General features: G+C 34.2%; 1 protein-coding gene across 1 annotated transcript; it reads right to left on the bottom strand.

Moving 5' to 3' along the window:
- Window positions 1-2,144: 2,144 nt before the first annotated feature.
- On the bottom strand, window positions 2,145-18,295 carry LOC149476091 (gamma-interferon-inducible lysosomal thiol reductase-like). Its single transcript, XM_089712690.1, has 7 exons — window positions 18,136-18,295; window positions 9,898-9,981; window positions 6,098-6,229; window positions 4,983-5,051; window positions 4,344-4,448; window positions 3,442-3,594; window positions 2,145-2,918 (listed from the first exon to the last, which is right to left on the bottom strand). Exons 2-7 carry the CDS (start codon window positions 9,973-9,975, stop codon window positions 2,826-2,828), a joined length of 630 nt encoding a protein of 209 aa, XP_089568816.1. The 5' UTR covers window positions 9,976-9,981; window positions 18,136-18,295; the 3' UTR covers window positions 2,145-2,825.
- Window positions 18,296-18,411: the final 116 nt, after the last annotated feature.

Raw genomic sequence — 18,411 nt, 5'->3', positions numbered from 1 at the left:
ATTCTTTTCTATTTAAAGTAATTGAGTACAGATAATTAATAGGGTTTAGATTTTAAGATAATAATATATTTAGTAATAATCTTTCAGTTTAATGTACATTGGTTATACATTGTGCAGTTATATTTTTAACGTGATAACGTTTTTAAAATCGTTTTAGTCGGATGACATGTTCAGAAACTTGTGTCACACCAAAACCTCACGAGCGCGATCGCAGGTATAACGAGAGAGAGACGGACCGATCTCCCGTCTCATCTCGAGCGCTGCCACCAATAAGACGTTATCACGTAAACATCTCGATCGTAAACCTACTTTACAAACAACCAATTTTTTTGTATTGTATTATTATTAATAATATTTTATTTCGTAAGTATTCTTATTTGAAATTTTTATTTTTTTGTCGTGAATGATTGCAACAAAACTGAATGTCGTCTACAAATGTATTTTATATTTTATTTCTTTATAAAAAAAACATATTTACTATGTCTCATACAAATGTTTCTACTACATTATAAGTTGTAAGTGTATAAAATATAACTAAAATCATGGTTGTAAATAATTTGAGATTTAAGTGTGACTATGTGTAAAAATTAATAAATAATTGAATACATTTTGTTGTTTTATTGCTCTAGAAACATTGTTTATTTTACCCATTGAGTTACTACTACGTACTAGAGAGGATATCGCTTCTACACTATTTGAACACGAGTTAGTCAATCGTCTCAAACCATTTTTTTTGGTTACATTAATTGGTTTTAATCAGTTTTAATTGATAAGTTTATTCATAATTTTTAATAAGATAAACAATATTTATTTGTTACATTGATTGGTTTATTTATAAGTAACTAGCGGTCCGCCCCGGCTTCGCCCGTGGTACATGTTTACGTTTTCTCTACATAAGAACCATCCTCGTACTTCAAGGAATATAATAAAAAAAGAATTATCGAAATCGGTTCAGCCGTTCTCGAGTTATGCGCTTACCAACACATTTTGCGATTCATTTTTATATATAAGAAGATAAGAGGCAGAATATCCTACAAATTGTATGACTCACCAGCCCGCCCGCGCCGCCGCGCTTGTCGCACAGATTTTGTTCGTGGTGCCCTCTCTATAATAATACCTCAATGATTTTACCACTATTATAATATTATTGTAGTATAGCCACCTTAGTAAAGCGATTGTGGAACCTAGGTCTTATGTTCATTAAAAAATTAAGGCCACTAGCGTAGTTAATTAATTTCTACAAAAATAAATTCATGGATTAAAAAAAAATAATATTTCAGAATGTTCGGGTTCGATTTCTGAACTAAGAACTAGTTTTTTATGTATGGACATTTATTATGTTTATGTCGTCGCCATATCGTAGATTTGCTAACAAAATCGTGAAACATTGACGATTTAACGATCTGGTTAAACTAAGTTGGCCACACTAAGTTCATGAAATGCGACCATTTCATAAAATGATCAATCATTTCATGAAATGAGCAAATCTACGATATTACCAAGACATATATGATATACTGTATCAGTTTCACTGATCGATTTTCTTTAGAGACAAGTAGGTGATCAGCCTTTTGTAACCTCTCAGACCGAGACATTTTTTTTCTTCGTCTCCACCGGGATTCGAACCCAGGACCCCTCGGATCTACGCTCACTCATAAACCACTGTACCATAATTGAAGACGGCGGTCAAACTTCATTATTATCCACCAATAATGTGCGAGGATGTGTATCGAGGAATGTGTTTGTCAATAACCAATAGTATCGCTTCAAACGCTAAACGCTTCAAACTTCAAACTAAAAGAAGCGATATGATTGGTTATTAACAAACACATTCCTCGCATAGTATTGGTGGAAAATCACCCTTAAATTTTTAATTATGTTATTGACTAGCTGCTCCGCGCGGTTTCACCCCCGTGGCTCCGCTCCTGTTGCCCGTAGCGTGATGATATATAGCCTATAACCTTCCTCGATAAATGGGCTATCTAACACCGAAAGAATTTTTCAAATCGGATCAGTAGTTCCCGAGATTACTTAGTGCGTTCAAACAAACAAACAAACAAACAAACAAACTCTTCAGCTTTATAATATTAGTATAGATTTGACGACCTCTTGTAAGGAAGGAAAGGTAAAAGAAACAACAATCATACTAAGTACTTTAGTATTTATTTTAGATAAAAACTTAAATTAGAAATACTTCATCAAAATTAAACGCGTACAAAAATATTGAGTCCCTTTTTATTATTAAAATGTATAATATAACAAACATTTGCGGTGGATTTTAATAACATGTTATGAAATGAATAAAAAAATATATGGACATACCATTGAGATAATATTAATAGGAGACGACACCGCCTACATCGCTTATGTTCCACTCAACATACGTCATGTGACGTATGTTGAGCGGTATTTTTTAATGGTTTTAAAGTGAAACGCATCAAACATGCCTTCGTGTGTGTTACGATATTGCACAAATAATACAAATAATACGGAAAAGTGCAAAGGAATAACTTTCATCGTTAAGTACCTAACTAAATAATAATTTTTAAAACTTAGTTAGAGCAAAAAAATGGCGCACAGATTTTGTTCGTGGTGTCTCCTCCATACGTAGTAATATTATCTCAATGGGACATACAAATATATATATATATATATATAGTTATTAAAAATAATCTTACATAAAAAAGATTTGTTTAAGTTTTGTTTAAGTTTTTACGATTATGTACTGAAAAATAAAACTATCGTTACCTCCATAGACACTAAGTTCAAAATGAGTCATGTTTTATATCTAATTTGAGGTTATTTAATATAAAATAATAAATAATTTATGAACAAGATGCTGGCTTGTTGATCGCGACGCGGCACACTACAGCCTTCAAGTCTTTGATAGCTTCGTCTTGGACAGCTTGATCGAATTTCTGAAAAAAATATGAAAAAACGTAAATATATCATGTTTTGTTTGAGAGAAGAATATTAAAAAAAAACTTTATTTTTTAATAATTAAGACCGTTTATTCTTCCGACAGATATTCAGAAAAAAATACATTTTAAATATTACAATACAAAATTAAAATGTTGTTTTCTCTAGATAAATAGGTAAATTTCTGTAAAGTTTTGATACAAAATTTAAACTATGATGATAATATGATACATTATTGCAAAGAATACAATGTTGTGTTGACCGAAAGCGGCAATTTTTGCATTTTTCAACCGATTACAAAAAAGGAGGAATTTCTCCATTCGACTGTATTTTTTGCGTTTGATACCTCTAAACTTTCGACTGGGTGAACCGAGTTTGTCCCATTGATATTTTGTCCAGTTCTTATCATTTGATAGGCGGTTTAGGATTTTGTTTAAAAACAATTTTTTTTGCATTTTTTATAATTTTTTTTACTTTTTATGACAAAAAATACTCTTTCATTCCATTTTTCAAGTAACTCACCTCGTTAATAACCACAGTAGGCACGAAAGACAGAGGGCGTTGTACAGTATCGGATTTATCTCCATAGGAAGCTAGCAGATTGTCACCTTGTTCCCCGCTCGCGCACTTCTTGAGTTTGCTTGATTCCGCTGACTTTTTCATTTGTTCTAGACACTGGAATGTACAGGGTGTTTGTTATAGAGATGTTTAAAAAAAATATTGGCAAATTTGTTTTTGAAGTCTTCTGAACTGGGTGCACGACAATGTTTTTTTATTAACATAAAAAATTACTTAAATGTACTATATAAGACAAACGGGGTACCGGGTTTGTAATATACAGGCTGTCCCACTGTTGGTATACTAAGCTCAAAGGAGGTTTTGCATACGCTGAGTACGTAAAAAATACTTATAAATTTCCAGACGCATGTTTTTCAAATAGATGAATTCTTAAAACTAGTGAGCTATCGTTTAAGATTATGTTTTCATTATAGACAATATGCTCACATTAGAGAAGCGGTATATGCCGGCTACGCGAACCTAGAGAAGAAAACATGGATTTTCCGGAAAAAATTTTGACGTAATTTTGCTGTTTAAGTATACGGTGTTATGTTAAGACGGTCACATAAATTGGCAGAAATGATTTTTTTATTCATTTTTTTATTATATAATAATAATTGTAAGTGCTGAATTCAAATCAAATCATGATAGACATAGATTAAGGTATACATAATAAAAAATGAGCGTGTATGTCGAACACACGCGTCAGAAGTGAAACTTCTTTTGCAAGATTCAAAGATCCCTACCAAAATCATCGCCGTACTGACGTGACGGTATTGCCATGACGTAACCTTGAAATTTTACTCTCAACGCGGCCAAAGAAGTTTCACTTCATAAATAGTATTAGTTAATTTGTGGAAGCTTACCGTGTCCAAAGACTTGTCAGGGTTGGCCTGTCCCATGAGGCAGATGACAAGCTCCATCTTGTCTGTGTCCGCGAGGCTCCGGTCTTTCAAAATGCATGCTTGGACCTGGAAGAATTTATTAAAATAATAATTCACAAAAAGAACATCCTGTATTTGCTGTAAAAGTAAAAAAAAAGATGGGTTGCACTCCGGGAGTGCCGGCAGAAGTGAAAACTTGATTATTAACGTTGAGTTCTCTCCTTCCGTCTTACGCTTTTTCGATCAGGTCACGTGTCCTGACGCGAGTTTAAGATTTTATACCCATTACAGAAAAAGTGCTCAACGCCGCTAAAGAAGTTTTCACTTCAAAAAACATGGCCTATAATTGAATTTTTATTTGAGTAGAGTTATTCTTTCCTATTTTTTATTATATTCATGTCTTAAAACAAAATAAGTAAGTTCCAAATGGCTTGAATTCTGTTTTTTTTTACAAAAATTTTACACGAACCTAAAAGAAAAACTATAGCAGAGAAAATATAAAAGCAGAACAATGGCCAGCTTTCTGACTTAAAAGCTGAAAGTCTTATAATATGTAACTATATTAGTTAAGTCTAAATAGTAAATAATTATTTAAACTATATAATATGTAAATAATATTACCTTGTTCCCGTAACATTCATCATTCCCGTGGTGACAGATGAACTGCCATTTGCCGTTCACTTTGTCATGCTGGAACAACAAAAATCTAGTTTAATTTTTCGTAAGTTTATTTTACATAAATGTGTGTCAAATTAGGGGGAACTTTGTGTTTTAGACTTAGGCAACTCTTAAGCGCGTCACACACGGTGAAGATACTATAATATTTTATCTTAAGATACTGTTATATTTTATACTAGCGGTCCGCCCCGGCTTCGCCCGTGGTACATAATATTTACGTTTTCTCTACATAAGAACCATCCTCGTAGTTCAAGGAATATAATAAAAAAAGAATTATCGAAATCGGTTCAGCCGTTCTCGAGTTATGCGCTTACCAACACATTTTGCTATTCATTTTTATATATAAGAAGATTACAGTATCTTAACGCATCCGGTATCAGCGTTCGGACCATCATTTTTCTTTTTGTCATTGCGTACTAAGACCCCTGTAGAACCGCCATCCTGTTACAAATGACGCGAAATTTTGTGGGTGGCATAGCTATCTAGTATTTAATATTAAAAACCTCGGCGAAATCGGTGTACATAGGTAGGTACATAAAAATATATACCGGCCGAATTGATAACCTTTTTTGTCGTCGGTTAAGTATTATTGATTATTCATGAACATTATAAACGTAGAAAATCAATAAAAAATAAAAATACTAAAATAGGTCGGTAATCTAGATTAATCTAGGTTGTTTTTCCTATAATATTTTGTTTATTACCTACTTAATAAACTATTAATTTTTATTTTTTGGCAAGATCGTCATAATATTATTTTAACTCAATTGTTTACAGTAGGTACCTACATTACACATTAGTCTTTTTTTGCATAAAATATCATAATATAAGCTATTGCTGAAAATGATGCATTACAGAATCTATCCGATACAGGGTTGCTACATCGGCGAACAAAAGAGAAGTGAAACTTCTTTGGCAAGATTCGAAGACCAATATCGTCGCTTGTCTTCATGACGCGACGGTATTGCCATGAAGCGACCTTGAAATTTTACTCTCAACGCGCCTGAAGAAGTTTCACTTCAACAATTTTCTTTTCTAAATAAATATAAAACTCTTACCGTACTCTTTCCGTAAGGCACGAGCTTGACTTTGACAGCTCCTCTCAACTCTCTCCACACGGGAGCCAGCTGGTTGGTGATGAATGACTTGCTGTCGGGGCACAGGGACTCGTAGTACACTGCTATTTTCACCTGCAAATATTGTATAAAAAAGTTGTAAGGGTTCATAACCTATATTTAAACATAACTAGTTACTACTATGATTATGAGATTCATTAAATAGAAAGAAAAAACCTGTATTTGACATGATCGACCATTGTGTTACACAAAATAAATGCCTACAAACTTAAATTCCCCGTCCGCGGACTAGGGCCTTTAAAAAATAAGGTCATAAAGAAGTTTCACTTCTTACGTGTGTGCACTAGTACACGCACACATTTTTTTATATTGCGAACATTCCATTTCTCAAGTGCTAACTGCAAGTACAGTATGGAAGTCGTAATAAAGTCGAACATACGGGACCCTAATTTATGAAACAAAGGAATTGGACTCAGCTAAGTGACCTCGTTCCCAGGTGCGTGCGAAGGTTGCAAGATCGTTTTTAGGTGTTAGGGCTGCCATCTCATAGATTTTAGTTGTTAATTAAATATCTATACTAATATTAAAAAGCTGAATAATTTGTTTGTTTGTTTGAACGCGCTAATCTCAGGAACTGCTGGTCCGATTTGAAACATTATTTCGGCGTTAGATAGCCCATTTATCGAGGAAGGCAATAGGCTATATATCTATACGATACGGCTTTACGCTAAGACCAACAGGAGTGGATCACTGCGGGTAAAACCGCAGGGCACAGCTTACATAAAATACATTAAATTTCTACAATGTGATAGGTTTCAGAGTAGCCAACTCATACTTTCAGATGTTTTTATACATTACATTGATTTATTTTATACTAGCTTTCCACCCGCGGCTTCGCCCGCGTTGTCTAAAACATAATAAATTATATACTAAAACCTTCCTCTTGAATCACTCTATCTATTAAAAAAAACCGCATCAAAATCCGTTGCGTAGTTTTAAAGATTTAAGCATACATAGGGTCATAGGGACAGAGAAAGCTACTTTGTTTTATACTATGTAGTGATTTGAAAGTAATGGAGTCGCTTAGAATAACAAAATGTTTTGTTACCATGGCAACTACCATATCCTACTTTAAAGTCCTTCTCGTTAATTTATTTGTTTACTAGCGGTCCGCCCCGGCTTCGCCCGTGGTACATGTTTACGTTTTCTCTACATAAGAACCATCCTCGTACTTCAAGGAATATAATAAAAAAAGAATTATCGAAATCGGTTCAGCCGTTCTCGAGTTATGCGCTTACCAACACATTTTGCGATTCATTTTTATATATAAGATTATTTATACTGCAAATACAAGCTTGTTATCAGTAATTACTTTGTTGATTAGAAGAGGCGGTTTAATTTAACAAATTGAGGACCGTAAAATTAATTTATCCATTCTTGAATAATAAAAGATAAAAAAGAGCGTGTGTGTCAAAAGTGAAACTGCTTTTGCAAGATTCAAAGATACCAAAATCGCCGCCTTACGCCTGACGTGACGTTATTGCCATGACGCGATCTTGAAATTTTACTCTGAACGCGCCTAAAGAATTTTGTGTTCAACAGATTATAAAAAGTAAACGTGTTATAGAAAATTGACGTCAATTACTTCTTGGAACAGGCATCTTGCTTACTGGTCACTGGACAATTTGAGCTGCAGGTGTACATTCAATGTACGTTTTTTGCATTGTAAGCAAAGTAACAAACATATTAGCGAACTTTTATCAATATAGTCAGGTGATAGTATGTGTGTGTATTTAGTAATTGTTAAACACATAAAATTGGGAATTTGAATGCAGAAATAAAAACCAGAATCGAATTTGTTCATTTGAAACAAAATTTGTTCAAGTTTAAAAATAAAAAGTGAAGCTAAGAATTAAATCTAAGAAAAAAATAGTGAGGCTAAATTTAAGTTAAAATTTTTGTCTCAACATGTTTTTTTTTATATACCTGATATATATATTTTTTAAGATTATATAAAACATGATTTGATGATCCATGTATTCTAAATTCATATCGGAGGCAGCCCTATCAGAAATTTCCTAGATTTTTTGACCCACTCAAGATCTTGATCGACAAGTTACTTTATGTTTTTTAAACGTGTATGTTCTCATTTATCTCGGTAATTACTGCAATTAAATTCAATTTAGATGTTTTAAAAATGAGATTTATGTGCATACCGATTTTTTATTAGCAGTGCGTGATCAACAAACATACATACAGACAATTCTAAATAAAAAGCTGTAGATAGACCAACACAACATTCGATCATCAAAAACGTACTAACGCACACACCATTAGATGTCAAAGTGAGATGGCATGATTCAACTATCGTGAGCGAAAAAGAGACTGAAATAAAATCTGGTCAATTAGCCACATTTCATTGAACTTCTAGAGCGGTAACAATCTATATCTACACCTTTTTAGTTTTTACTTGTAATGTCTTTGCGTATAGATGTTATAGTCAAACCCCAAAGCTCGGGCAATCCTAGGTTGGACTGGTCAAACCTCAGGGGCCTTAGACAAAGTAACAATTACAAAACGATAACGAAGTTAGAAATCGCAAAAATGTATGGGATTGACATTAGATAGACCACGTGATCTAACGCGGCGTATGTCAATCCCATACATTTTTGCGATTTCTAACTTCGTTATCGTTTTGTAATTGTTACTTTGTCTACTGGGCCAGGTCTGGCATAATGACTTTGTCAAAGCCCAAATAAATGTAATATTTCTGCCTTTTACTAAACAATTTTCGTCAGTTGTTGTCTAGCTGAGGCATCTTATGCGCGTGCGATGCCTATGCTAGTCAAAGAGACTGTTGCAGTCAAAGGGTGAAATTACAAATATTTTTCAAGGATTGCCCGATGGCTTTTAACAAACCTAAGATAAACATGAGATAAACAAGTCCTTCCGCGATAAGAGATTGTGTTTCGGGATTTGACTATAACATCTCTATATCTTATATATAAAATTCTCGTGTCACAATGTTAGTCTGCATACTCCTCCGAAACGGGTGGACCGATTCTCATGAAATTTTCTGTGCATATCGGGTAAGTCTGAGAATCGGCCAACATCTATTTTTCATATGTACCACGGGCGAAGCCGGGGCGGACCGCTAGTATTTTATATATAAAATTCTCGTGTCACAATGTTAGTCTGCATACTCCTCCGAAACGGGTGGACCGATTCTCATGAAATTTTCTGTGCATATCGGGTAAGTCTGAGAATCGGCCAACATCTATTTTTCATATGTAAGTACCACGGGCGAAGCCGGGGCGGGCCGCTAGTAGATATACAAATGACTTTAAATTACTGCAATCCCTTCTCAACATCATACGGCATACCAAAGTTTTGCAATAAAAACTGCATATGAGATTTATGCAACAGTATACCATTTGCGGACATCTAATTAGTATGTTCGCTCAGCTAACATTATAAAAGAAAAGATTAACTTAACTATAGTTAAGTACCTATTCGTTTGTTGTGACTTTTTTTTAGTTTTACGCTCGCCCCGGATCCGCTCGGGTTGACCCGGGATAAAAACATTATAAAGTACCTATAGCCTATGTGCATCAGAGATAATTTTTTAAATCGGTACAGTAGTTTCGGAGCCTATTCAAATTAAACAAACAAACAACCAAATCTTTCAATCTAAAGAAAGCTAAATCCTAACCGATAGGTAACTAACATAGGTTATATTTAATTGTTATTTATCCATAGTACAGGGAATCGAACACACGTACCTTATTGTCATCCTTCCTATTCTTCGCCAGCGCACCACACAGGAATGCGACTGCGCAGATCGCGAGCAGTGATCTCATCTTGTACTGAAATAAGTATATAATGTTATTTAATTTATCTATTTACTAGCTTACCGCCCGCGGCTTCGCAAGCTTTGTCTAAAATCAAATAAATTATATACTAAAACCTTCCTCTTGAATCACTATCTATTAAAAAAAACGCATCAAAATCCGTTGCGTAGTTTTAAAGATTTAAGCATACAAAGGGACATACGGACAGAGAAAGCGACTTTGTTTTATACTATGTAGTGATAGTGAAGTGTATTAGACTACTAGCTAGCTGTGGCTTCACTTGTGTAAGTTTATGGAAGAATTTTTATAATAAATACGAGCTGTAATCTTTGTATCAAACATACAGGTAATTTGATGTTTTAAAAAGGAAACAATAATTAATCTGATCTTTAAAACCGGCTACTCACCTACCTGCAGCAGGGGCAATATTGGAATTATTGCACCCTTAATTAGCTCCTTAATTGTGATGTGTATAAGCAAGCAGGGGCAATTTAGAGAACAGCTGAAATTGCTCCGACAATCGTGCAACCGATATTGTTCCAATATTGCCCCTGCAGCTGCGGCAGGTACGTGAGTAGCCGGCTTTATCTGCTTTATGATATCACTAGCTTTCCGCCAGCGGCTTCGCCCGCGTTTTCAAAGAAAAACCCGCATAGTTCCCGTTCCTGTGGGATTTCCAGGATGAAACCTATCCTATGTAACACATAAGTTACCCTCTATATGTGTGCTGAATTTCATAGTACCTAATCGGTTCAGTAGTATTTACGTGAAAGAGTAACAAACACACACACATCCTCACAAACTTTCGCATTTATCATATTAATAGGATTAGTAGGATACCCTAACCCGTAAAGAATAGACTATCTAAATAATGTCCATTGTCCGGGTCACACATGAATGGTCAATTGTGAAAGTTTGGATCGTTGACCGCTAATTCAATCAGAACAGTGTCTGTCTTAACCAGTATCATCTAGTATATTGAGAAGTGAGAACTCTTCTCAATTACAAGTATGTTTTTACGTATCTATACTAAATATTATAAAGCTGAAGAGTTTGTTTGTTTGAACGCGCAAATCTCAGGAACTACTGGTCCGATTTGAAAAATTCTTTCGGTCTTAGATAGCCCATTTATCAAGGAAGGCTATAGGCTTTATATCATCACGCTACGACCAACAGGAGTGAGGCCACGCGGGTGAAACCGCGGAGCACAACTAGTTTGTTATATATTTGGGCCACGCGAGCGAAAGCATAGTCTGAAGCTAATGCCAGTAGGTACAGTTTCAAATTTTCAATAATATTTCTAAATATCCACTATATTCTCAACGCGAGAGTTACTGAAATATATATTTGTTATAAAACAACTGAATCGATTTTGATGATACTCGGCAGTGATGTAGCTTATGTACCAGAATAACATCTTATATATAAAATTGACCGAAACGGGTGGACCGATTCTCATGAAATTTTCTGTGCATATGTAAAATATGGGTAAGTCTGAGAATCGGCCAACATCTATTTTTCATATGTACCACGGGCGAAGCCGGGGCGGACCGCTAGTAATAGATACTATTGAGAGTATGCTGCATAAAACCGATACCTTTTTGGAGTCAGTTAAAAACAATAATAACAATAACAAATTTCTAATCGCGTAACGCTTTCCAAACCACAGACTATGCACAAACGGATAACTGTCAAATTGTTTTCTAAAATGATTTCTCTAACTTAAAGTGACCGTTACTTGCACCTAAGTGTAAGTTAAACACCGGTCAAGTGTGAAGCGGATATATGAATTAAAAGTTAAAAGTAATTCTTAGGAAGTAAAACTACCATTAATTGTATTCTGTGGTAGAGTCGACTTTTCGTATGCAAATTATTAAAGACTAGCTTTCCGCCCACGGGGGCCACGGCTACGCCCGCGTTGTTGAAATCCTAATAAATTATATACTGATACCTTCCTATTCAATCACTCTATCTATTAAAAAAAACCGCATCAAAATCCGTTGCGTAGTTATAAAGATTTAAGCATACATAGGGACACAGGGACATAGGGTCAGAGAAAGCGACTTTGTTTTATACTATAGTGAATAGTGATAAGTAAACAGTGAGAAAAAAAATCTTAATAGAATATTTGACGTAACTTAAGAACAGAATCAAGTACAATAAATGCATTCGTCCTTGGTAAGTATGAATTATAATTTATTATGTAATTTATTGCAATGTATTTACTGTTTTGCCACGGTATAGAGATGAATTATTGTTGTTTTGTGTTGCACATTTCATTGTTTAGATTTTTTATGAATTAAAAGGCTATTAGCAGTATATTATTATATTTTAGTACTCATAATATATGATCAATGTCTACGAATAAATTTAATTTTAGTAACTCTTTGTTATGTCAAATTAGTTTATTACCTATTGATTGCTTGTTGAAGATATAACAATGATAACTAAATAGGTATAATGTCAATGCCCATAACATTATAATATTTTTGATAATAAATGCCCGAGAATTAGCTGGGCACAGATAATATAATAAATATTATAGGTAATCGGATTATCTGAGGCTAAAGATTAAAAATAATAAAACAAATTCACTCAGGAATAATGCATCCTTCTACTCGTGAAATCATTTCCAAAAACACTGCGTAGTTTTTGAGCTTTTTTACAAACTTGTATGTTTGTATATAACCGACTCTTTTGGACTCGATTTTGACCCACTTTAAACGGACAGATTTAATTCAAACTTTGCACACTTATCAAAGATCGGTGACAATACAGTGTGTCCGGACATGACATACCGATATTTGAAGGGGCTATTCTCCAGGTATTTTTATCGACAATTCAACCCCTCTACAGTCCCCTACCTCACCCCCCTCAAAATGGCAAACCTATCAATTCGGATAGTGAATTTATGAAAATTGTAATAACTTCGAAAGTGAGTGTCACAAAATACTAAATTTGGTTTTATTTGAACAATAACAAGTTATTCTAGGGACCACTAAACAAATTTAATTGATAAGAGTGAGGAAACATACTTTAAAAAATTCGAAAACCATTTTGAGGGGGGTGAGGTAGGGGACTGTAGAGGGGTTGAATTGTCGATAAAAATACCTGGAGAATAGCCCTTCAAATATCGATATGTCATGTCCGGACACACTGTATAATAAATTCATGAGATATGCTGCTTTACAAGGGTAGAGTGAACTAGCGTACTACTCTATCAGTTCTCAGTACTCTAATGAATGGATGAATGAATGATCAATGAATGAATACTTTATTGCACACACCATATGAAAGAAATAACATAAAATAAGACACAAACAAATTGCATAATAAGTGACAGAGCCATCTCTTCCAGGTAACCTAAATATAATACGAAATACTCTACCAGTTTTAGTAGAAATTTTAGTACACTCCTTTGTGTGGTGTCTCTCAATGTTAGCCAGAAGGGCCTAGTACACTAACTACCCTACCAATGGTGTCTACATTAGTGTCGTGAGTAGGATAGTTAGTACTCTACCACTCTACCGTTTACTCTACCCGTGTACAGCGGCCATTAAGCGTGTTTTAAGTTTTTTAACCATATTAATTATACTTATACGAGCTTTCCGCCCGCGTTTTCAAAGAGAATCCCGCATAGTTGCCGTTCCCATGGGATTTCCGGGATAAGACCTATCCTATGTTTTAATCCAAGTTACCCTCTATATATGTGCTAAATTTCATTGTAATCGATTCAGAAGTATTTGCGTGAAAGAGGAACAAACACACACACATCCAAACAAACTTTCGCATTTATAATAGTACGATTACATAATGTATATTAATACTAGCGGTCCGCCGTCCGCCCCGGCTTCGCCCGTGGTACCTACATGTTTAAACTATCCTATCTCTCAAGTTGGATCGAACTGCACATGGTGTGCGAATTTTATTATAATCGGTTAAGTGGTTTAGGAGTCCATTGAGGACAAACATTGTGACACGAGATTTATATATATTAAGATATAATATGCTTATTGCTTACCCTCCAAACAACACAATAGCAACGCTTAAAACGCATATATAAATATTTTAACAATACGTGTAACGATGCACTGTTGTTAACAGCAACTAAGATAATAAATGACTTGCTTGAACTTTGCTATCTGTTTTCTTTATAAATAAACAATTCGTTAATCATTCTTTGAGGCCATTTCTCTGGGTTATACCTACAGTATATTCAAAACATTTTGTGCTAAAATGTTTTGACATAATAATTCATTTGAGCACTCTAAAATGTTTTGACATAATAATTAAGTAGACTTTCTAGTAACTTAGGATCTTTATAACATAATCTACACTAATATTATAAAGCTGAAGAGTTTGTTTGTTTGTTTGAACGCGCTAATCTCGGGAACAACTGGCCAGATTTGAAAAATTCTTTCGGTGTTAGATAACCCATATATCGACGTATACGGCTATAATATAATATCATGAATCATCTCGCTAAAACCAACAGGAGCGGAGCGCTGCGGGTGAAACCGCGAAGCGCAGCTAGTATATTATTATATAGTTTGAAATATGATAATATAAAGTAGATTGAACCGCAGACGAAACCACAGGCAAATAGTTTACATCTAATGAATTTTGTCTTAAAAATACTTTTAATCGTTTCTATATTACTGTGTAAGTACTATTTTATACAAGCAATCCGATCCGGCATCGCCCGTTTTACATGTTTACGTTTTATCTCTATAAGAACCATCTTTGCACCTCAAGGAATATTATAAAAAAAGAATCAACGAAGTCGATTCAGCCGTTCTCGAGTAATGAGCTTACCAACATATATTGCGATGCATTATTTTGACTGAATACAGGCTAAAAAAACTAAGTTACAAGGGCATTTATTCAAAAAATCCTCGGCCAACAAGAGCGGAGCAATGCGGGTGAAACCGCGGAGAACAGCTAGTAAGGAATAAATCGCGTTTAAAATCCGTTAAAATCTAGACTAAATAGTTAGTTACTATTAACAGTTGCGGCTTGAAAATACTTTCGGAACTTGGCAGGGTCAATGGTATTGTCTGATAATATTATGTATAAATATTATAAAAAGGTCACGGAAGTCTCTGGCGCCAAGATAATATTATAAGTGCAAATTATTATTAAATACTTGACATGGGAAATGTTATTAGATATTATTTGGGGTTTAGCGGAATGTCCAATTAATGTTTAACAGGGTCATGACCAGGAAAAATATAGTCTGTAATCGGCAAACGACCTGCCAGAAGGCAGAAGCCCCTTTTCACTTAGCCAGATATACCGAATACACAAAAAATTGCATTAATTAGTAACTAGGTATAAGATTGTACATTGTATAAATAACTAGATTTCCGCCCGCGGCTTCGCCCGCGTTTTCAAAGGAAAACCCGCATAGTTCCCGTTCCCGTGGGATTTCCGGGATAAAACCTATCCTATGTGTTAATCCAAGTTACCATCTAAATGTGTGCTAAATTTCATTGTAATCGGTTCAGTAGTATTTGCGTGAAAGAGTAACAAACACACACACATCCTCACAAACTTTCGCATTTATAATATTAGTAGGATTAGGTATCTGTTTGTCCCGACTCTATTCATATTAATCCAGAAAAACTAGCCCATGTCACTTAGACGTAATTTAGGTGCTGTACTGCCGTATGAGACAGAATTACATACAGTGGTGGGTTGTTGGTGATATACTGTATACCTACAAAACAAATTCATAAATCTAAGATTGTTATAGTTAGTTAATCTTAATAATATATAAAAAATCAGACATTTAAAAATAAATTAAGTTCATTTATTAGAGCTTTAAAGCATCTGATAAAAGTTTTGGCTCAGGTGGCGCAGGTGTCACTGGTAGAGCTCCACAAACATTCAGATATTAAAAAGTACAATAGAGATATAGATATTTTATTATGTAGGTACTTAGATAATACTGATTTTTGAAGCGAAACTTCTTTATCGGGGTTGGAAAAAAATTTAGTGTAACATTTTTTCGTTACGCGTGACCTATGCGCGTGACATTTTTCCGTTACGCACCATCTTTTTCTTATCCCTACCACGCGTGATTCGACGTATTTCTGTGAAGTTGCATATAGTAAATTATTTTTTGAAAAATAAGGTCATAAAGAGGTTTCACTTCTTACGTGAGTACACTAGTACACGCACATATTATTTTTTAATTTTGCACGTAGATTCCCGTAATTCCAGGGTTTTGATAACAATTGCTTCGTAAGTTTAAATAATAAACAGTATTAAAAAATCTATTCTCATTTGTGTATCAGTTTGGCATATTATTATTATAATATATGATTTTACATATGTATATTTTTCTGTAAAACTGACATGATTTAAAAGAGCAACTATGGAGTTTCTTGCCGGTTCTTCTCCGTAGATACGTAGTTACTGCTTTCCAAATCGGTGGTAAATGTTAAAAGTATGTAATAACGTTTCAAAAGTGCTTCTAGGGACTAGAAGAAGTCTAATTGAATAAATAAATTTTTGAGTTTGAGTTGGAGTTTGAGTTATTATTTAATGATCGTTATAGAAATAACTCTAAAAATATCGAATAAGGAAAATCAAAGTAAAACTCATAGGGGATTTTTTACGAACAAATTATCACTTAGCAGCATAATTTATTCATTCTTCAATCTATAGTTTTATTATAAATCTGAAGAGTTTGTTTGAACGTGCTTATCTCAGGAACTACTACTGGTCCGATTCGAAAAATTCTTGCGGTGTTAGATAGCTCATTTATCGAGGAAGACGTTTATTACTCTATCTGGATCTATCTGGATTAAAAGCAGTATTGAAATAGTATGACACAGAAGCCGTACAAAATCAAATGACCAAATTTACCCCGGCAATTGTCGGTAAATAAAAATAAATTCCGACTTTGTGGACCACCATTTTTGTAATCTGTGTTTGTGTCTGCTTTTAATCCATTATTCTGCAACGCCGTACAAAAATCATGGAGACAAGGGGAAAAAATCTTTCGAATTCTCATCTGCACTCAGTGGACAGCTTACAAAGTTACAAGTGACGGCATAGTGCTGAATCTTATTATTTTATGCTCTTATATCGTTCTAGATAGGTCACTTGGTGGTTCAAATGACCCATAATTTGTCCAACATGGGCTATCTGTCATCAGTGTCTTTTAATAACTTACAAACAAAAACAACTTACAAAAAAAACTACAGCATTATTATATCAGCTAAAAATGTTACGAATCGAGAACTTCTGATAAAAGTAGATGAAATTAAAAAAGGTTTACAGAATGGATTTTTTTGTGTTTTTATAATAGATTTTAAGTAATTGTCTCTTTGCCTGCCTATTTCTGAAATAGGTAGTTTTTATTATTTGACACAAATCTAAGCCTGAGTATATTTTTCATGGTCTTGTTTCATGATTTCGAAGAAACAGATGTTAAATAAATAGCAAATAGAATATTATATGAACTCTACACATTGACAAATAAATTTTAGCGAAGTAATGAGAAATATGATCTCAGTATTTTTAAAAATTTACGACCGCCTCCGTGGTTCAGTGCAGGTTGACGCGTGAGCGTAGCACCGAGGGGTTCGAATCCCGGTGGAGACGAAGAAAAAAAAATGGCTCGGTCTGGTAGGACACAGAAGGCTGATCACCTAAGTACTTGTCCGTAAAGAAAATCGATCAGTGAAACAGATGTATAATGCATTTGCCCCTTACCCCACTAGGAGACACGGGACTTCACTTTTATGTTTAAAAATTTATTGAGATTCCAACATAATATTATATTTTTATATATAAATTCTATTTATTACTCTATCAAGGCTCATTTAGGCATTTTTTTCCATAAGTAAATTACTACATATATTTAAAAGTTCAAAAAATATTGTTTATCTTTTTACTATTTTTTATATGTTTGAACGCTAAGTCCGTTCAAAAATATGAAATAATAATAAAATCGCATCGCATATTTTTATCATGAACTAACCAGTATCTAGGCCGTGAGTACAAAAATGACTGGATCATTATATTTTATTCAAGCAGTGCAACTTGCTGATAATTCAAGTTCACTAACAAATCCTGTTTTAACTTTTTACATTAACTATAAATGTACACAATTAAAACCTGTTTCGTTGACCATTAACAAATTAAAAAAAAACTCACTTGCAGTTGCGCGGGTAACAATAGCGCCAAAATTGACAATTACTTTTTTTTCGTATTTGAATTTGGAACGCGTGAAGCGATTGCCAGCGACGCGGATACTGAGGTTAATATTCTCAAGTGAACGGTGTACGGTATTATCCCTGTAAATTGAGTATGTACGTCCTTTGTACTTGTTTTATGGCGGTAATTACTGTTTGGAATTGTTCGAAGTACATTCAATTTGGTAGAGTTGTACCTCTATATTTTTGTTTACGATAAAAGATTGATGTTTGCTCA

Source organism: Colias philodice, chromosome 29 (assembly GCF_061535455.1).
Source record: "Colias philodice isolate Cphi_HAF_F1 chromosome 29, ilColPhil1 Martin Lab GWU primary, whole genome shotgun sequence".
NCBI classification, from domain to species: Eukaryota; Metazoa; Arthropoda; class Insecta; order Lepidoptera; family Pieridae; genus Colias; species Colias philodice.
The sequence above is the reverse complement of the archived record's forward strand: the minus strand, read 5'-3'. Positions and strand labels throughout refer to the sequence as shown.